At 35.1% G+C, this 22773-nt stretch overlaps 1 protein-coding gene across 3 annotated transcripts in view; it reads right to left on the reverse strand.

Moving 5' to 3' along the window:
• Positions 1-22773, reverse strand: part of Arl4 (ADP ribosylation factor-like 4) — a 194148-nt gene that overhangs the window by 31610 nt on the left and 139765 nt on the right. Inside the window, exons 3-4 of one of the 3 annotated variants that reach the window (XM_070112301.1) lie at positions 12394-12557; positions 12220-12339 (exon numbers count right to left, since the gene is read on the reverse strand). In XM_070112301.1, the coding sequence (XP_069968402.1) occupies positions 12220-12339; positions 12394-12450 (177 nt within the window). In that variant the 5' untranslated portion in view covers positions 12451-12557. Of the gene's footprint in view, positions 1-12219; positions 12340-12388; positions 12558-22773 lie in introns of all 3 variants that reach the window. The other 2 variants (XM_070112302.1, XM_070112303.1) reach the window with 2 other exon arrangements.

The raw sequence follows: 22773 nt of genomic DNA on the forward strand, positions 1-22773 counted from the left end.
TACTAAAAGCGCGATAAACCAAGCACTAAACCCGCCAGAGACATTAAATTTTATATCTGGGATGGTATGAGATGATTTTATAGGAACCGCGTTCAAAATTAGTCAGTGAGCGTGGCACCGCCCACTTTCAGGTGGAAACCCATATCTTGGGATCTGCTTAACCGATTTCAAACAAATTCGGTATACAACATTATTTTCATATTCCTATATTATAGTGCGAAAATGACCACGCCTACTTCCCATATAACACCATTTTCAATTCCATGTGATTCTTTCACTTTCCGGTATGCAAATCAAGCAAGAATGATTATATCGGGTTAAAACTTTGCGTGAATAATACGTTTAAAGTATGCCACCTTGTGACCAAAAATTGTGTAAATCGAACCAAAACTGTTCAAGCCCCTAAGTACCAAATATGTGGACCCCAGTGCCTATAGTTGACCTTCTACCGAAAATATCGGTCAATCCACAAAGAAATCTCAAACGAGTATACCATATGCTTTGCGAGAGTATAAAATGTTCGGTTACATCCGAACTTAGCACTTCCTTACTTGTTTTAAGTTAATTTTAAAATTATTTTCAACTTTTTATTTCGACATTCTTTAAAAGCGTGTGTCTTAATTTTTTTAAACTATATTTATTTAATTTCTAATCTTACGCCATGGCAAGGCCGTAATGGGTTCAAATTATGCAGAAACATAACGGGAGAAATGGCTGATTGATAAATTGGCAATTAAATTGCGTCACTGAATGATATCGTTAGATCGTTGCACCTTGTACGATGTCGATACAATATACAATATCATCAGTCAACGAATCTTTATGATTATCCCACCACATTTGTGCTCGGATCAATTAAGAGTAAACACATTTGTGTTCCTGTGCAATTTAGTGCAGCAAGCATCTTCTAGAGATCCCATTGCAAGACATGTATCTTTATACATTGGATACTGTTGTCCGTTTCTTTACGTATGTATGTATATCCTGAAATAACAATGGTCCGGTGACATTAACCAGCAACAGTCACAGATAAAAGCATTCGGTCTGCCTTGGATTGACTGTTTATACACGTCCCAATTATTATAGACGATTTCGTTCGTGAAAAATATGCGTTGGTCGTTTTGGAGATACAGAACTAAATGGATAACTGCGAGATCCAGTTTATGAATTTGGAAACCGAAAATACACCAGGCAGCTTAATTGGATCTTGTTCTGAATCTACTGACCATAATCAAACCAGAGAAGTGCGAAAATCTTGTTGACAACATGTCAAGGCACTTTTTTTAAATCTGATTAAGAGGAAACTAGATTGATTAAAGCTGAATACTAATTTTCCTGCAATTCAGTTTAGTTTAGTTAAAATACAGTACAATGAAGCCAAAGTACAAACATGTTAACACTTTTTTGAGTAACTATATAATAGGTCTAGTAAACAAAACATTATTTTTTTCATAAAATTGAATGTTATAATGATCCGATTTACAGTGGCATAGTAAAACCTAGCTGACCATTAATACTGGCTTAGCATCCATACATCAAACTTCTTTTTGTATTCAGCCTTATTTATATGGGGTTCCAAACGGTTTTTATACCTTAAGCAGGGTGTATTAAGTTTGCACGATGTTTGTAACACCCAAAAGTGGGTAACGAGCTGAGTGGATGTAGTCTGTCTGTCCTTCTGTATGTGTGTATATACGCGAACTAGTCCTTCAGTTTTTGAGATATCGATATGGAAATTTGCACACGTCCTTCAACTATAGTCTGGATAGCATATAGCTCCCATACAAACTGATTGATTAAGTTCTTTTATGGAAAACTTTTTTGTTTCACGGGGGACAGAATATTCTCAACCGATCGCACATATGTATTATATGACTAAAGCCATCTGTTAGAAAAATAATGGATTAAAATAATTGAATTGGACGAGTAAATTTGAAAGCGCATTTCATTCATACAAGGAACAAAATGCGAAAAGATACGCAAACTTTTTAATAATGATCATTTATTTACAATAAAATTCTTCCTGCATTAAACGGATTTGCGTAAGTTATGTAGAGAGTATTATCTTTGTTTCAGTTAAGCGAGCAATGTGATGCATCCAAACGTCCGTTTTCACGACAGTCGGGTCTACCTAACCGGAATGGACCCGTATATTTATACGGCAAAGAACTGTCAACTAGACAGAATTCCGCTACAACAACAAAAACATGTATCCAAACAATTAGTCAACAGCGTCGCTGGAATACCTGATGAAGCAAGTGCAAGTGCGAAACCATTTTGTGATGAAAACGTTTTCCCCGACCAGTCAGGAGCATCTAGAAAAATCCTTCAGTTCCAGGGTTCACTACTTTTATTAACTTATCGTAGACAAATTCTTGTTGCTCATTTAAAAGGAAAACGTTTCTTAAAACAGTTTCTCAACTGTTTAAGAAACGCGTCGTACATTTTGTAATTGGGCGTTGTCATTTCTTATTGTATTTGCAAATTTGCAATTGATGTTCTAACACGCTGGTGATGCAAAATATCTTCGGCCATGTAATCTTCATAATTGGTCCATAAATCAATAGGTGTTGATGGCGGTCGACAAAAGTATTGAAAAGAATTTTCGTACTTGTATTTATTTAGCATTGGACGAAATCACGTCATCTACTTCGCACAATACACCATCAACAATTCGCCGTTATTTAGCCACAAACATTAACTAACAGTAAAAACACTCGTCTTGGCTAAGATGGACTGTAGACCAAGTAATCGGTGGAAAATATTTGTGAATAACATGAAACGACCTGTTTTTATTTCCGTCGTTTAATTTTTTTACGATCCATTCCATGTATAATATTGTGTCATGTCGGAATAAACCAGTATTCTTACAAAGTCATCACTCTGGCACATTTCAATGGCCGGTCAGTGTCGTCGATGATAGATAGGATATTGTAATGTATCATAGAATCGCTGTGTTTCGGATACATGCTGCAGCCGATGTAAAATAACATCTCGACTTTCTAAATTTTCACCCACGACTATAACTCGTCAATTGTTGGCGCATTAAAACGTCTCGCAAGCGCCTTATAAGCTTTGATGGCAATTTAGTGGTTATCAGACGGCACCCGGTCTAGAACAATGCAATCAATTTTAGTTCCAAAGTTGTTTCACAATTGGTCTTTTCCCGAATTATTGTGTGCACAACGCTAATCGACTTGTTTTGCTAAATGGCTTAAAAAATAAATTAGCGAAAATTTTAAGTCATTATTCGGCGTATGGCATTAAGGAACATATTTGATGATATATTTGAAGCTCGAAAGTTGGCAAACAATTTTCATGAATACCTTTTGTTGCGTAAAATTACGTAATTTGAAAGCAATTGCGTCAATTTGACTTAACCCCTATTGAATTAAAACGTTGCTGTGAACTGTAATCAACTTCCATGTAGGGGAGCTCGTTAAGGGTTAAACGCAACATTTTTATGTTGTTGACTTCGATTTCATCGACTCCGTTAAATTTCATCCCACACTTCGCGTTTCTCGTCAGTTTGACTTGCTTTTGCGTATCTTTGACTTGCAGTATTACGAGTTCTGCGACTTAAGTTTGTAGGCCTAATTGCTGGAATTTTTAAAAACGAAAATTCAACTGTAAATTAAAGAAAACTATTGTGGTCTTCTTTATCACCAAGTATACCACTTATTACGTTAGTAGCGTGTATGTTTGTTTCTCCAAACTTAGCAAAGCTTCATATTAAATTCAAATTTTATTATTAGGCGTGATCGCTCTGAACAAACGGTGATATACCCTAAGAAATGAATTATACCATAAACAGTAGGGTGGGCAAAAAAAATCGAATTTTTACTTTCGACCGAAGCATCTGTTTTAAGCGATATTCATTTTTCACATCCTCTTTGACGATAAGTGTAGCACGCATTCTGTCAACATTACGTCAAACGAAGGTTACATTATAAATGTTTAAATTGTCAAAAAGGTTACATTAAAAATTTTAAATTATCTAAAGCGCTAAGTTTACATTAGAAACAATTTAATATGGTAGTTAAGTGTTTTAAATTTTTACTTTCAGTAGTAGCGTCATTCGTTCTTTACTGTGTTTACCAACATAAAATTTTTAATTTTTTAAACAATAGGTTCGGTCATGCACACATTTATAGAACAGCCCATTTCCATCTACATTGTTTATTTCCTTAGCCTTGTAATATTTAATCGGTTAACTCTGATTATTCCATAACATACGCTTTCACAAAAGAACTTTCGACGAACATTTTTTAAATCCGCTATTGTATCGGTTTTTAAAACGATCCAGTTTCAAAATCCATTATGTTCACAGTGTTGGCATAAAACTAAAGTTTTTCTTTTAATTACTCGCTTCCAGTAGGAACTTTGACGGTATTGTGTAAGCCACAAGAGTAAAGGCTTTTCTACATTCGTGTATTCAGCTTGTTTCTGACAATTCAGTTTATTACAAGAGGATACTTTCATAATAAATCCTTTTTTGTGTAGGATTGAAATTATTGTTGATGAAGAGTTATCTTAAATGGCTGTAATCGCCCTTTCGAAAATTACTAGTAATTAAAGTAGGGACCAAAATGTGTGGAATTATTGTAACGAAATTTTTTTAAGTGCAAAGCAGTTTTTTCAAATTATTGAGATTTACGATTTAGCGGGAGACCAATTATATCGATTTGACTGGATTGCACAAATAAGCTTAAATCGGGTCTAACCGAACATTTCACCCTCACGCAATTTGTGCGACCCAAAAGCGGTGGAATATTTTCAGGTGTTGACATTTCAGGTAATATAGGGCTTTGCATTAAAAAATGTGTAAGAATTAACCATTTATTCTGCGACGAAACAGTGGATAACTTTAATCATATTTGGTATATTATAACTTACGTTATAAGTCATGGACTTTCATTGCAATATTTTCCTTTGTGCCTGATATATTTACATATATATATATAAACCTAAATAAGCGAAATTAGATATGTGTGATATAAATTCAATTAAAGGGACGAAATGTAATATACAGGGTATATGAGGAAAAAGATAACGGAAAATCATTAAATAAGGAATCTGGAGTTTAGATCAAGATCTACACCAATTTCATTCCTATACAATTATTTTATTTTCATTAAAATATCAAAAGATTTTAACAACATACTCGGTTTAAAGTCAATTGAACAATCGAAAATCACTTATTGGGTATTAGCCTTAAGCATTACTCAACTATACTCGAGAACATATTTCCACGCAATTTTATTAAGATAACTCAAACAATGGCCCCCAAACTCGGTAAGACAGCTGTTAAAATTATTCGACATTCTATTCATTAGTTTGCGAGTTATTGTGCTAAGAGCTAAAATTATTTATTTATTGACCCGATTATAGCTATTTTTGGCATCAAGATATGCTATGAGCGATATTATTGGTCAACCGGAAATTAAAGTCTTTATATTTGGTATATGCGAACCAGGGCAGGAATAGACCCGAGAGAAGGACACTCTCTAAATTTTATTAATAAGAATATAATAAATATATGTACAGATAAAAAAAAATATATATATGTATATAAGTGACATATTGGGTACAGACACTAATTTTTTTAAGATATTGCAGATATTGACGGATTTATATGAATTAAGTTTGAAAATCTTTATATTGGGTATATAGAGGCTGGAGGAAGTATTAACCATATTAACAATTCCAATGAGAGCCGATTTTATGATACCGGAATTTAAATGGTTTTTATCTAACCCTGTTTAGATCAGTAAGAATCAACTTAAAATCATTATCCTTGAAGTAACGTTTTGCAGTAGGGTTGTTCTTTATCTTCTAAATATTTGCTGGCATTGAGTCCAATCAAGGCCCGAAAGAATAGTTCTGCTGGATTTGCCCCAAAAGGCTCCATTTAAAGTGAACATCGGTTAGGTGTAACAATTCCATCACCCCTGACAAAACACCACTGTGACAACCCCCTTTGCGTCAGTGTAATTAGCACCTAGTGTCAGGGATGCTCTATATCCTTCTGATCCGTGCTAGCATTGAATACAACCTAAAAAGCTTCATCCGAATTCCACCTCGGTTAAATAAAACACATCCAATTAATGGAGTCATCTTTCTTCAAGACTTCAATACACTCAGAGAGCGGTGGCTCTATTTTGCCAACACACAACAGCAACATTAGCCTCTACGGATGAGCAATCAGTAGTTGGAGCACTGCGCCGCCAGTCCACTCCGAGTGGCCAAAAAAATACCTCCACAATCCCTAGGAGCTTAACTTGATAGCATGACTCCCAGTGTGATCAGACCTACCCAAAACTTTCATCTCGCTCCAATCCTCGTGCGGGAACAACTCGCACATCTTTATTACGAGTGTCAGACCAAAATATTTAGGTACATTTCATCCATTAGGTGTAATTCCGCGTGGTATAATTTTCCGGCGTTTTCCGGCCTGAACACCACACGTGGAGTGTGTTGTCGGTTCCCCCTTGGTATAAGAGTATGTCTCCAATGGTGTCGGCAAATAACCCCACAGCGGGACAACTGCCTCTGCGGGTATTAGAACAGCAGCAACCTCTACCTGTATACCAATCTCACACTCGCAGGATAACTTTTACAATGTATCTGCAACGGACTCCAGCGTAAGATCGACTATTTCAGTTGTTTTTATGAGAAAGAAAGTCATAAAAACATTCGGTCAGATCTTCTGAATTATTTTCAGGTTTCCACGTCTTACATAAAGATCGTTAACAAGATAATTGTGTTGGCATATTCTTTATACTGTGCAACACCGTGCAAAATCGTGTTATCGCTGGTGACAACAACCACAGGGTGACTGTCAATGAAAAGTAGACATTCTGTACAATGAACGACGAAGCTGCCATCAGAATTATGGGCACTTGCTTTAGTTCGCCTCACATTACCATCGCTAGTGGCGACCTATGATAACTCTCGCATGAGACCGTTTGCCTATAATCATTTCGAACGAAAAACTCTTTGACTTTATTTCTGTGGACAACCGCCGCTTTGTTAACTTTAACAAATCTAACTTTGTCGACTTCAGAGAGTTCCCCGAGAGCACATTCGCCGCACTAACCATTTTAACGGACATAATAATTGGTGAACGTCGATTCCGCAAGATGTTCGCTGCTGCTACGGCTCGCTTCACTTTCGGTGTAAGAATGTGTGAAATCAGGCCCAATTTCCCAGACAAAGCAGATGTTTTAGCAAATGAGCGCGACACCTTTCGCCATGTCAATCCATGTGCTCTCGAACCCCCTTAAACACAAGAAAGAATTTCCATCACCTTATACGCTAATGATTGCACGATATTGATTTCGACTAAACTCTACCCGGCAACCATTTATTACTAACTGAATAAAAGAATACAGACTAGACCTCACAATTTGTGTACTGAACGCCATTTAGAGTGAAGCTATTATGTTGTTGTAGCGGCAGAAAACATTCCTCAAATAAATTTGAAGAATGTTGCCGAGTTGACAGTCCTTGACCGGATAAAAATCCGGGTCCGTTCCGGTTACTTGGACCCGATCGTCGTGGGAACGGTGGAGCTATTATCATTTCCAGCGATTTTAACGTACATCACGATCTTCGGCACTCCAGCTTGTTAGACAATCTAGGGGATGGGAGTCTAATATTATCCCGTCTATATGAGTTGAAATATCTCCCTCACAATCCGATATACATATATACAGCATAAGGATCTGAAAGAAGTTGTGGACCAATTAGCGCCTCTAAAGCAACTATAGGCTTAATTTATATATTTATTATCTATTAGACTGCTGCACATGCGCACTTGATATCGATTTCATTGATATCATTGCCTCCCTAAAAACAATGAGTGTATCATGCACTCTATGCTGTAAGTATGGAAAATAGAAAAAAAACGTTGGAAAATCGTTTCCATTTAAATTTTTATAAGCGAAGTGCGCTTAAAAAACTTAATGATAATAGTAATTTGTAATAGTAGAACAATTAAAATACCCTTACATATTTATAATTTCAAAGTGAATAATGTAACTTAGGTATATTATGTAGTATTTTGTTGAATGTTATATGTATAATAACACAAACATCCAACGTATTTTTAATATTTCAAGTTTAGAGAACTAGTACATAACAAATGAACCTACTAACACATCCCTGATTTTAAGTTTATAAATACTGTGTACAATGGATCTTACTATTGTAAATTTTTATAAAATAGCATATCCTAAACTTAAATATGAAAAGAACGCAAATAATAAATAATAACGGTACGCACAAATATATTATGGGAATATGGAAAATGTTTTATTGCATTCATTGCCATTGACATGATTTTCATTGCTTTTTTTGTCTCCTCCTGCAATATTCTTTTGAAACAACAATGCTTGGAAAGAAAATTGTCATATACGAGTATGTTATTGCATTTGCTGTTCTCAGAGCTCACATAAATTGAATTGCTCGCTGAGAACAAAACAAGCTGAAAGTCGACTAATAGTCAATTCATGTCGTGTTACCTTTTAGCTGAACTAATTTAGGCTTTTATGAGCGTAATACCATGATACAAAATATATATGAACATGGATAGTTATATATTTTATTATTATCATCAATACATACAGAAAGAGTATACAAATAAAAATTAAGTACTTCAAACACGTGTCGAAAAAAAATTTATTAAATTAAAGTATGTTGTGTAGCATGTGATGCACTCGGATTAACTCTGTTCATTCAAGCACCTTGTGATAAACGACATTCTTTGTTTTTTTGTAAGGCGCAAGAACAAATAAGGCGGATGGTGAACATGCCACGTACAATAGACCATAAGAAAAACATGCATTTTCTAGATTGAGGCCAGAAATAGTCAATGGTTGGTCCTGTAATTTGTTAATCGTCATGGCGAAGGCAAGACGAATCGGGAATTGAATTCGTTTAAATTCAAAGGGCATATCCGTTGGGACTATCGGAATCTTTGGAATAAGAACTTCCTCATCTTTAAATTTTCCGTTGAGTATCAACGCGTGAATCACATTGTTCATCAGATTTCTTATTACAAAACTGTGTCGTTGCACAGTTTTCGTTGGTTTAAATTTCTAAGCCAAACTTCAGTTGCAAGTTGTGCGGTGGCTTCATCTTCGTTCGTTACACAGTCGATAGATTTAAAAGAACACAGAGTACCTACGATTTGATTCTGAATTATAATATTTAGGTCAGCTACATCTTTATTTTTGGCCGCCAAAATTGTCCGCTCACTTAACCATTTAGTATTTTTGTGGTTAGCAATGATATCCGGGAATACTTTGTTGATAAGCCCGTCTTTCGATGAGACGAACTTGCAAAAATTTGGAGGAAGCGAAATCAATCCGCTCGATTCGTCAACAGGAACACGGCCATTACCGATAGTCAGCAATTGCATGGAGAAATCATCAGCTGATAGATCGTTCAACAATGCAACTCTCATATTTACTGACAGTTTCTTTGCATATCGCCACAGATTTGATGCTTTGAGGCAGGCGTTGATTTCGTCGGCAGCAGTAGATCTTGGAATGACTGGTAGTGTTTGTCGGTAGATCTTTTAATGTTCGGCCAAGACCTTCCAATGCGCGTTTGTGCGCCATTGTGCGTCGTCCCATATTATGATTTTTGATGCCACAAAACGTTGGCCATTGCGGAGCGTTTCGAAATGTTACATGTCGGTTGTTCAGTAGTTTAAAGGTTTAATGGCAATTTTAACGATGAGTGAGCCGTATGGCATCCGTCTAACAATGTGGCAGCAATTCCAGAAGAAGCAACTGCTACCGCAGTTTGTGGATTAGGATTCAACAGTGGTACATTCGTTCGAACTGATTGTACTAATTCATGTGGATCATATTCACGTTCACGTTCCAATTCTCTATTAAATGCGTCATTCATGCCGCGATCGGGCGCTGGCATTCCTAACCTGGCTAACAAACCGCCGCAAATGAGGTAACACATATCTTCGATCAAGAGCAAGGTTATGCATCTCCTCATTCGCCTAAATGTCGGGATTTCTTGTGCTGAAACGAATTCGATGTAAAATGTCTTCTGACATGTTATCTTTGTATTTGTTCCACAGGTCACGTGGGTTCGATGAGAAGCATGTCGAAATGATGATAGCAAATAATATGCGTATCTAATTTGCAGATACAGAAACAATTGCTTCAGCGATTGTTGTGTCCCAATGAGCATCGTTTTCAAGCAAATTGAGCTCTTGACATTCTGCATGAAATGTGGGACACACTATACCATTAAAAGTTCGTAGTGATTCAAATGATGTTGGCCCTCGAGCATGGACTAGCAACAACCGCAAATAGACACATTCATCGTTCTTCGGATGAACTGGGTAAATACGACCAAGAGCATCATCATACGAGCTGCATGACCAGGAACTGAATGGCCTTGCTTCCGACGTTGAAATTTCTTCGATGTAGCGTTCCAAGTGTAAAAACGTGGCATCTCTGAGTACAGCAACGTTCGTGCGAACGGATCGCTTTGATAAATCGCAAAGAAACTGGTCAGTGTTGTCGCTGGAGGTGTTGCGGCACGTTGAGCAGCATTCGACGTTGTGAAATAAAATCTCTGACCGTTTTCTAGATGCACCCGTCAAATGTGTAACAGTGGGATGACGTTCGTGAATAGAGAATGAGAATATACGCCAAATTGCTTCATTGCAGTTCACATATCTAACGACTTGACCGAATTGCAATACTCAACATTACAATGTGCCTTGAATTTTTTTGGAAGAAGTGGCGAATATGGAACACCCTAACTGTTGTAGACCATCAAATCGTTTCCTTTCACTTTAGTTGTGATAGTTCTACCATTATCATCGGGCGATCGATGCCTATACAGTGGATAACCATCGTTGCCTGTGATGGTCCCTGCCGTAATTTTTCGTGGATACCGTTTGGAGCACTTGCCGTTGATCATGCACAGTGATTGGCGGTTAATAGTGCCACACTGTCCATGAATCATATTCTTGATTACAACATCATGAAGGTCTGGGTCGGTTTCAGGATCAAGAATCTCCGCACATATGACGTCATCTACTTGATCTGGCCGAATTCTTTCGACTAACCAAATTAGAATGTGTGCATGCGGCAAGTCTCGCTTTTGCAAACAAATTTAAAGAGTACCTGAACTTTCGAGACAGAGACAATAGTTTAGATAATAGACTACTACTTTGGATAGTGCACTTTTTAACCTTGGTAATAAATCTTTAAAAAATCATAGACAAAATAAAAAGACATTTACGTTTTCGTTAACCTATAAAATAAATTTTAGAAATTGTTTTCGGAAATACAATAGTTTAGATCATAGATTACTACTTTGGATAGTGCACTTTTTAACCCTAGTAATTATTAATCTTAGAAAAATCACAGACAACATAAAATGACATTTAATTTTTCGTTTACGTATAAAATAAATCTTAGAAATTGTTTTCGAGAATATAAACTTTAATTTACACAAAATAAGTTTATGAACGCACGCGTAAACGTTAATCATTTGTCATTATTTCTGAACGCATGTCAACCATTACTTATAGTATTTGACATGATGGACAACAAATGTTTGGAAGGTACGAAACAAAGTAACATTTAGGGAAAATGATTCATCTTTTATAATTATGTTTCCGTCTAGTTTTCATTATTTTTAAGATGTATTCTGTTATTTGGGGCGGGGACAAATCCAGCGAACCAAAAACCATGAAAATTGGTCTAGCCGATCTCGAGTTATAAGTGTTGTGACAAACCCGACTTTGTTTTATACATATATATAGATATATATAATATAATTCCAAAGTGAGACCTCAACAAGTTTCCGTGGGCACTTCACCTTTGTAAATACGAATTTTAAATGAAATATTTTATGAGAACTTAAACACTTTGAGCTGGGCAACAATCATTGTTATTTAGGGTACAACTTTTTCTCTATAAAACGTTTTTTTTAATTATGTTGTCAGCTTCTTTTACTTTACCACATGCAACACAAAAGTTAATGAAGCAATCAAATCAAAGCTATATGTGTATAAAAAATTGTGCTGGGGGTGTGTGGAAATTGGATAAAAATTTCACTAGTAGCACGGATGGTGGTTTCAAATGACGCCTACTATTAAAAAACTGTAGTAATGCTAAAATTGATTGTACCCATGTTATGACCCATTTCGTAAAATTATATATCATAATTTACCTTTTCGCAATTGAATCCAATAGTAGGTACTGTATTTAAATATTGATCGAATTTCAATCTATACAGTGCTGTTGTTTTCCCAGCTGAATCAAGACCAAGCATAACAATGTGTAATGTACCCTGAAATGTCATAGTTTAGTACGAAACGGATTTCAACTTAAAAGCTTACCTTACCTGTGAAGGTAGAGCATCCAAAAAGTTGACCCCGTTTTTCCCCATAGCTGCCCCCATTTCAAAGAAATATACAAGGTGTGTAAGTGTGTCTTCTGAGAATATTATTGTTTTATTCACTTTGAGCCGGAAACAAATTTATTATATTCCAAGGTTCCATTTTATATCTATAAAAAACATATAAACGTTATAATTTTCATGCCATAATCTATTGATTTCTAGGATATAAAAACAGTAATATATGAGTCGAAAATTACTCTGAAGGAAAGTATCTACTCAAACCTTAATTTATGTGATACAAAAACTTATTACATAAATGTTCTAGTATAAGAAATGTATTATTTTATTTTAAAAGATCTAATTTTATAGGCTAAAAATTTTATAATAGAAAGTTCGCATATATGTATTTTAGACATTAGTAGCTTCACAGGGTAGTGGAGTTAATTTGTTTAGAACGAACACTAGTTATGGAACACCATAAAGATACAATGACAAGTGCACAACTACCTCTCTGGTTTATATAAATATATACTCTACCTGATAATCTGACCAATATACACACAATACTTCGAGCAATAACAAGTAATGGAACACCCTTTCAAGTGTATTTTCTTTTTGACTTAGTCTCTATAAAAAATCCTTTGTTTGGTGACCCCTTCGAGACTTTTTTACATTACCGTCAGCATGCTTTCTAGGCTTCAACATCAACGAAAACAATAACAACAAGTAAGCAACCGAAAACTTTATACTCAAGAAAATTCCAAAAACGAAAGTGGTGAAATATTTTCAGGCGTTGGCAAAAATGTATATTAAACAAGTAAGGAAGGGCTAAGTTCGGATGTAACCGAACATTTTATACTCTCGCAAAGTCAAATGGTATACTCGTTTGAGATTTCTTTGTGGATTGACTGATATTTTCGGTAGAAGGTCAACTATAGGCACTGGGGTCCACATATTTAGTACTTAGGGGTTTGAACAGTTTTGGTTCGATTTAGACAATTTTTGGCCGCAAGGTGGCATACTTTAATTGCATTATTCACGCAAAGTTTTACCCCGATATAATCTATGTTACCTGATTTGCATAGTGGAAAGTGAAAGAATCAGATGGAATTGAAAATGGTGTTACATGGGAAGTAAGCGTGGTTGTAGTCCGATTTCGCCCATTTTCGCACTATGACATAGAAACATGAAAAGAACGTTATGCACCGAATTTGGTTGAAATCAGTTGAGCAGATCTCAAGATATGGGTTTTCACCTAAAAGTGGGCTGTGCCACGCCCACTGACTAATTTTGAACGCGGTTCCTATAAAGCCAATTTATACCATCTCAGAGATAAAATTTAATGTCTCTGGCGTGTTTAGTGCTTGATTTATTGCGCCTTTAGTAGTTTTTACCAGTACCGTTATATGGGGAGTGGGCGGAGTTGCCACCCGATTTCAACTATTTTCACACCGTCAATAGAAGTGCTAAAAACATTTGCTTCTAGTAAATTTTGTTATTATAGCATTAGCTGTTTAGGAGATATGCACATTAAACCTATTAGAGGCGGGACCACGCCCACTTTTTAAAAAAAAATTTTGTCTGCAGATGCCCCTTCCTATTGTGATCCTGTATACCAAATAAGAGTCTTGTATCTTGTTGTGGAGCTTAGTTATGGCAAGTTATTTGTTTTTGATTAATGGCGTTTTGTGGGCGTGGCAGTGGTCCGATTACGCCCATCTGCAATACCAACCGTCTCACGGTACCATGAAACATGTCTACCAAGTTTCATAAAGATATCTCAATTTTTACTCAAGTTAGAGCTTGCACGGACGGACGGGCAGACGGACGGACAGACAGACAGTCACCCGGATTTCAACTCGTCTCTTCATCCTGATCATTTATATATATATAACCCTATATCTAACTCGATTAGTTTTAGGTGATACAAACAACCGTTAGGTGAACAAAACTATTATACTCTGTAGCAACAGGTTGCGAGAGTATAACAAGAAGCCCGACAGACGTTGTCCTGTATCACGTCTTAAATGTAAACTTTTTGAAATTAGCTGTAGCAATTAGACCGTTTTTAAGAAAATATTTTATTATTATTAGAAACTTATTACAATATCTAATGTCATTCATATATATTTATCACAATCCGACCAATCGATAGCGTGTCAATATGTATATTATAATGCTTTCAGAGATGTTAATTGTAGACGCTGTATTGAATGAAAACTTGAAGTCGTTTGAATTGATTGTGAAAAGGTTGAATCTATTCTATAACGGATATTTATTCTTAGAGTTAATTATCTACATAAACAGAAGTTATCGTAATGCAATAGGATGTACAATACCTTTGGTTATTCCTTGAGAGGTATAAACAAATAAATTGGATGGTTTTCTTACTCTCGAGCACGCAACGTATAAATGGCCGTGAGATAAGCACGGATTTTCTAAATCTAATTCACAAATCATTGTTTTACCTTGTGCCTTTTTAATAGTCATCGCAAATGCTAAGCAGATGGGTGATTGTAAATGTTTAAATGGCAACAGCGAATCTGAAGGAATCGTTGCAATCCGTGGCAGAAGTACAACTTCACCTTGAAATTTTCCACTAAAAATATTTTTTTCTACAAAAAATTCCATGTCTTCCCGGAGGAGCAAGAAATATAAATAAATTGATTATTTATTTATTTGCATATTTCTTCTTATTGTATATTCACTATTTCTGTATAAAGTAGCATAGAAGTATGAATGTTTAAACACTATACACCATACTTATGTCTATAGTCTTAATAGTTTAAGCTATACTTATGATATCTTAGAATCTGATCTAAACGCCCTCTACCAGGCTCAATTATACTTTTGAATATCTGTCACGACTGCAGCCCAGTCTACTGGATCCAATGTAAAAAGTTCCAAAATTAACAACTTTATAAATGAAAAATTAGTGAAATAAACATTTTCCAGTGGACCAAATTGTGAATCTAAACCATCCTCGGATCCCATTGAACTCACACAAAAAATTTCATCAAAATCGGTCCAGCCGTCTAGCAGGCGTTCAGTGACATACACACGCACACAAGAAATATATAATATATATAAAAGTAATGATACAAATAAATTCAATATTCGAGGAAACCGTTAACGAATTACAATCAAATAAGTCGAAAACTCAATTAATTTCATTACTTTATTTTATTTCGTGAGATATTTATACTGAAATTAAACTGAATAACTCAAAAGGGATATATGTATGTAGTGCACACTGAACCAAGAGGCTAAATTTAATATATTGGGTTTATGGAGAAAAGGTCAAGTAGATATATAAAATTCTTTATATTAGGGTAAAACCACCTGGAAAATTTAGCGCTGTCTTGGAAAATAATCCATACCTAATTGAAGATATGTTCTTTAATAAAAAAGTTTTGTATACAAGAACTTGATTATTATCGTTCACTTTGTATGGGGTTCCGACAAATGAGCGGCTTCTTAGAGAGAAAAGAACGCGTGCACACTTTTAGAGCGATATCTCAAAAACTGAGGGACAAGTTCGCATAAATAAGACCGACGGACGGACAAACAAACGTATATGACTAAATCGACTCAGCTCGTCATACTGATCATTATACATATATTTTATAAGGTATCCAACGATTCCTTTTGGGTTAAATATACCCTGTTCAGGATATAAAAAATGTACACCAAACTTTAACCAAATATCACACATTTCGGTCACCATAAGCGGTATATACAAGGTGCGTTCCAAAGTAAACAGGACTTTAAAAAAAAAAGACAGAACAAATGGTTTTATCGGCAAAACAAATTAATTTTATTCAAAATGGTCTCCTTCTGCTTTAATACAGCTTTTTGCACGGTCCAAAAGCGTGTCGAACGAGTGTTTTAGCTCATTGCCCGGTATGGCCGCCAGTATGCCGGTGCAAGCCTTTTGAATGGCCTCGACGTCTGCATAACGCTTTCTTTTCATCGGCAAATGCATTTTTCCGAAAAGGTAGAAGTCGCACGGTGCCTTATCAGGTGAATACGGGGAGTGGTTGATTGTTAAAATGTGATTTTTGGTCAAATAACACTGGTCTGCAATGAAATCCTCCTTTAAAAAATTTGGTCATAAATATGACGATTCAAATGTCCTGAATCGATCCCCGTTGGCCGATTTTCTCCATCACGTCTAGATTTTTTTATATGAATTTTTTTTTTATATTTCAAAAATTTGGGTTTTTTTCCACTTTTTTGTGTGTCTACGTTACAAGCCGTGTATATGTGGCGACACCCACATTAAACATATCTTTAAATTTATTTAATTCATGCATTCACAGGTTAATATTAAGTTCATTTATATTAGTACAACTAAGGGTTAAGTTATCCTATATTCTACTTTACATTGTTATCCTAAGAGTTACACTACTGCTATCTCTCTTACATACAATAATTAAGCTGTCATAATAATGTATTACATATTGAGAGCATCATCACCTGATGCTGATCACCGTTACCTATACCTCTATATCAATTATTTTGGTAAGTTTTGCATGAAGTTTATGTTCCCTAGGCAAGAAGACTTTACAAGTTACTTCTCCAAAGAAGATGATGTGATATATTGTAATGATGCTGTAGGACTTCTTGAAGAACTGAGTTTTCCAGGAGATTCAAGTGAATGGAGACTTTTTATTGATGCTTCGAAAATAAGCTTAAAAGCCGTTCTACTCCATAATGGTAACAAATACCCATCTGTACCCGTTGCACATGCTACAAACATGAAGGAAAATTATGCAAACCTAGAAGTATTACTTGAAAAAATTCAATATTCTCAATACCTATGGAATATTTGTGCTGATTTAAAAGTCGTCGCCATACTTACTGGATTACAAGGAGGATACACAAAGTTTTGCTGTTTTCTTTGTGAATGGGACAGTCGCGCAAGATTACATTACAAACAAAAATCTTGGCCTCTGAGAAAAAGTTTAACTCCTGGGCTTAAAAATGTATCTCAGAAACCTTTAGTCCCAAGTGAGAAAATTTTTCTGCCACCACTTCACATAAAGTTGGGACTTATGAAAAACTTTGTGAAAGCGATGAATAAAGATGGTGCAGGTTTTCAATATTTAAAAACCAAATTTCCTCGAATCAGTGACGCGAAATTGAAGGAAGGGATTTTTGTAGGTCCGCAGATACGTGAGCTAATGAAAGATGAAGCTTTTGAATCGAAGTTGAGCAAAACAGAAAAAAGAGCTTGGGTGGCGTTTGTGAAAGTGTGTCATAATTTTCTTGGGAATACCAAAGTTGACAACTACCGACAAATCATTCGGGAGCTTCTTTCTGGTTATAAATCTTTAGGATGCAATATGTCACTCAAGATTCATTTTTTGGACTCACATTTGGATTTCTTTCCTGAAAATCTTGGAGCTGTATCAGATGAGCATGGTGAAAGGTTTCATCAAGATATAATGCAGATTGAAAAACGCTACAATGGGAAATGGTCAGCAGCAATGCTTGCTGATTTCTGTTGGTCACTTCCCCGAGAAACTCCAATGGAAACAATGAAAAGGAAAAAAACTACAAAATAACATCATCTTATCATCATAAAATCATACTTTAAGATTTTTCACTGTAAAACTTGGACCGTAATATTTTTTAATTTTCTTATAATAATAATTGATACCTTAATAATTCTGTTTTTTAATTAAATAAATAATTTATGGAAAATCTACGTGTGGTACTTATTTGTATGTCGAATTCCGTGTTTAGAGCACAAAATATAAAGAATTCATGCATGAAAACCAGAAGGAGAAAACAAATTTTTTTTTTTGCAGACCAGTGTAATCGGCCAAAAGCGTCGATCGATAAGACGGCGCATTATCGTGCAACAAACGCCAACTCCCATCTTCGCGATATTTGGGCCGAACACGTCGAATACGTCGCACCAAACGCTTCAAAACTCCAAGGTAGAATACCGCAATAACGTTTTGGCCGGGTGGAACAAATACTTTGAGGACAATACCCTTGGAATCATAAAAATAAGTCATCATTGTCTTCACTTTTGACTTCTGCAGGCGCAATTTTTTGGGTTTCGGCTCATTTCTCATTTATGTCCTCACGACCATTTTGACCTTGAAACCACTCCTGCACTCTGCTACGGGATAGGCAATCATCGCCATAAACTTGTTTCATCAATTGAAACGTTTCGTTTAAAAGTTTTACCAATTTTCAAACAAAATTTAATGTTGGCTCTTTGTTCGAAGCTCATTTTCGCACCGATGACAAAAACATACTGACACTCAAAACGCAATAACTTCACTTCCAATAGATGAAATGTCATGAAATTTTTACTGGAAGTCTATAAAGGATAGCAGATTCTAACGCACTAGTCGGCATATAGATGGCGCCACTAGAGCTTTCTTTTTTACTTTTTTACTGTTTATTTTGGAACGCACCTTGTATAGTATAAGGTTAGATATATGTGGCTAGGAGAAGTATTGACCCGATTTTATCTATCTTTCACACAATGATACAATCAGTATTTTAGTTTATTAATTTTAATACTACTTCATAGTTTTTTGATAACGAACAAACCGAAATAAGAATTAAGAGTTAAGTTTTCATACAAATGAGGTTAACAAACGATAATTTTGAAGACCTCAAAACTGCGCACTAGCATTGGTATCAAAATTTCGGCATCTCTTTAGAGTAGTGGTAATTTTAATTCATAACGTCAAAAAGCATTAATAATCATAAAAAATTTCCCGCAGGGTACGCGCGATGTTTTTTCATCGGTAAGTCGACAATGACTGAACCAGAGATACCCAACTTTCCTATTGAGAGTGTAAATCATCTACTGGACTAAAACGGGTAGGTTTAACGTTTAGCAATTAGAACGAGTGGAACGACCAGATTGAAATCCAGCTAAAAATATATGTGAACAAAGAGATTTGTGACTTCTGTTCAACATCGCTAATAAAAAATATAACCCAATGAAAATAATATAGGAAACGCAAATTTAAATGTATTTGATGAAATTTTTTGTGATCTGATGCTTTGAAGTGTTAATTCACCATTAAGGGGGAGTGGAGTTTTTAATTATGTTTCGCCTTTTTTTCTTAAATGAATCCGCTTATATTTTCAAAACTACCTTACCGATCGTTTTACAATTTTGAACACTATTTCTAGACAACCTTTACGAGGTAACGCTGGAGAAAACCCTTTCCCCTAAGAAATTGTTCAAATCGCACCGCTATAGCATATAGCTGCCATGCAAACTGGCCGATCAAAATTAAGACAAAAACAATCTTATACCCATTTACGCTAGTACAAATCCACCTGTGAAGGATATTATATTATAGCTTCAGTGCAGCCGAAGTTCACGTTTTCTTTGATTTTTTTAAGCGGTCATTTGACCGCAGTTGGTAGGATTAGGTATGCATGAAATGTCGGTAGATGGTGTTAATTTCGAAAACGTTGAAAAATTTTGTAAAGTTAAATTTTTACATAATTACCAAATTGCGTATTTGTCAACATTTACGACGTTTCTAATTATTATTGTTGTCTTTATTATAATACTTATTCTCAACAAGAAAAAAATCTAATTAAAAATACAAACACAGGGTGGCGCACGAATCTGCTTCAAAAATAAACTGTAATAACTTTTTTTTAATCAATGCTGTTTTTTTTTTTATTGTATAACAAAGTTTTTTTATGTTATATAATTAATTAAGGGTGGAAGTCGGGATTCCCTCAATTATTGATTTAATGGACTGCATCAATTCAGTCAGATTTCTGGGTTTTGTTTTGTATACCTATTGCTTGACATAAACCCATAAAAGAAGTCTGATGCAGTCAGATCACGTAACTTTGGAGGCCAGCGAAAAGTTGAGTTTCTTGATATTAATTTGTTTTCAAATTTTCGTTGGAGCTCCGCAATAACCGGTCTGGCCATGTTGGTACATCATGCTGGAACCAAACGCTATTGAGAGGGATACGTCTTCGGCAGTTGAGTAAAAAAACTCATTCAATATCTTTAAATAACGGTGCCCATTGACAGTTGCTTATAAACCGTTTTCTTCAAAGAAGTATGGCGCGAAAATACACCTTGATGAAACTGCGTACCACACAGTTACTCGTTCTGGGTGAAGTTCCGTTTGCAATATTACATAAATATTCTAGTATAAGAAATTTATTATTTTATTTTAAAAGATCTAACTTTATAGGCTAAATGTTTTATAATAGAAAGTTCGCATATATGTATTTTAGACATAAGTAGCTTCACAGGGTAGTGGAGTTAATTTGTTTAGAACGAAAACTAGTTATGGAACACCAGAAAGATACAATGACAAGTGAACAACTACCTCTCTGATTTATATAAATATATACTCTACCTGATAATCTGAATGAATAACAAGTAATGGAACACCCTTTCAAGTGTATTTTCTTTTTGACTTAGTCTCTATAAAAAATCCTTTGTTTGGTGACCCCTTGGAGACTTTTTTACATTACCGTCAGCATGCTTTCTAGGCTTCAACATCAACGAAAACAATAACAACAAGTAAGCAACCGAAAACTTTATACTCAAGAAAATTCCAAAAACGAAAGTGGTGAAATATTTTCAGGCGTTGGCAAAAAACTTTTTGAAATTAGCTGTAACAATTAGACCGTTTTGATGAAAATATTTTATTATTATTAGAAACTTATTACAATATCTAATGTCATTCATATATATTTACCACAATCCGACCAATCGATAGCGTGTCAATATGTATATTATAATGCTTTCAGAGATGTTAATTGTAGACGCTGTATTGAATGAAAACTTGAAGTCGTTTGAATTGATTGTGAAAAGGTTGAATCTATTCTATAACGGATATTTATTTTTGGAGTTAATTATCTACAAAAACTGAAGTTATCGTAATGCAATTGGATGTACAATACTTTTGGTTATTCCTTAAGAGGTATAAACTAATAAATTGGATGGTTTTCTTACTCTCGAGCACGCAACGTATAAATGGCCGTGAGATAAGCACGGATTTTCTAAATCTAATTCACAAATCATTGTTTTACCTTGTGCCTTTTTAATAGTCATCGCAAATGCTAAGCAGATGGGTGATTGTAAATGTTTAAATGGCAACGGCGAATCTGAAGGAATCGTTGCAATCCGTGGCAGAAGTACAACTTCACCTTGAAATTTTCCACTAAAAATATTTTTTTCTACAAAAAATTCCATGTCTTCCCGGAGGAGCAAGAAATATAAATAAATTTATTATTTATTTATTTGCATATTTCTTCTTATTGTATATTCACTATTTCTGTATAGCGTAGCATAGAAGTATGAAGGTTTAAACACTATACACCATACTTATGTCTATAGTCTTAATAGTTTAAGCTATACTTATGATATCTTAGAATCTGATCTAAACGCCCTCTACCAGGCTCAATTATACTTTTGAATATCTGTCACGACTGCAGCCCAGTCTACTGGATCCAATGTAAAAAGTTCCAAAATTAACAACTTTATAAATGAAAAATTAGTGAAATAAACATTTTCCAGTGGACCAAATTGTGAATCTAAACCATCCTCGGATCCCATTGAACTCACACAAAAAATTTCATCAAAATCGGTCCAGCCGTCTAGCAGGCGTTCAGTGACATACACACGCACACAAGAAATATATAATATATATAAAAGTAATGATACAAATAAATTCAATATTTGAGGAAACCGTTAACGAATTACAATCAAATAAGTCGGAAACTCAATTAATTTCATTACTTTATTTTATTTCGTGAGATATTTATACTGAAATTAAACTGAATAACTCAAAAGGGATATATGTATGTAGTGCACACTGAACCAAGAGGCTAAATTTAATATATTGGGTTTATGGAGAAAAGGTCAAGTAGATATATTAAATTCTTTATATTAGGGTAAAACCACCTGGAAAATTTAGCGCTGTCTTGGAAAATAATCCATACCTAATTGAAGATATGTTCTTTAATAAAAAAGTTTTGTATACAAGAACTTGATTATTATCGTTCACTTTGTATGGGGTTCCGACAAATGAGCGGCTTCTTAGAGAGAAAAGAACGCGTGCACACTTTTAGAGCGATATCTCAAAAACTGAGGGACAAGTTCGCATAAATAAGACCGACGGACGGACAAACAAACGTATATGACTAAATCGACTCAGCTCGTCATACTGATCATTATACATATATTTTATAAGGTATCCAACGATTCCTTTTGGGTTAAATATACCCTGTTCAGGATATAAAAAATGTACACCAAACTTTAACCAAATATCACACATTTCGGTCACCATAAGCGGTATATACAAGGTGCGTTCCAAAGTAAACAGGACTTTAAAAAAGAAAGACAGAACAAATGGTTTT

Source organism: Bactrocera oleae, chromosome X (genome assembly GCF_042242935.1).
Source record: "Bactrocera oleae isolate idBacOlea1 chromosome X, idBacOlea1, whole genome shotgun sequence".
Lineage (NCBI taxonomy): Eukaryota > Metazoa > Arthropoda > Insecta > Diptera > Tephritidae > Bactrocera > Bactrocera oleae.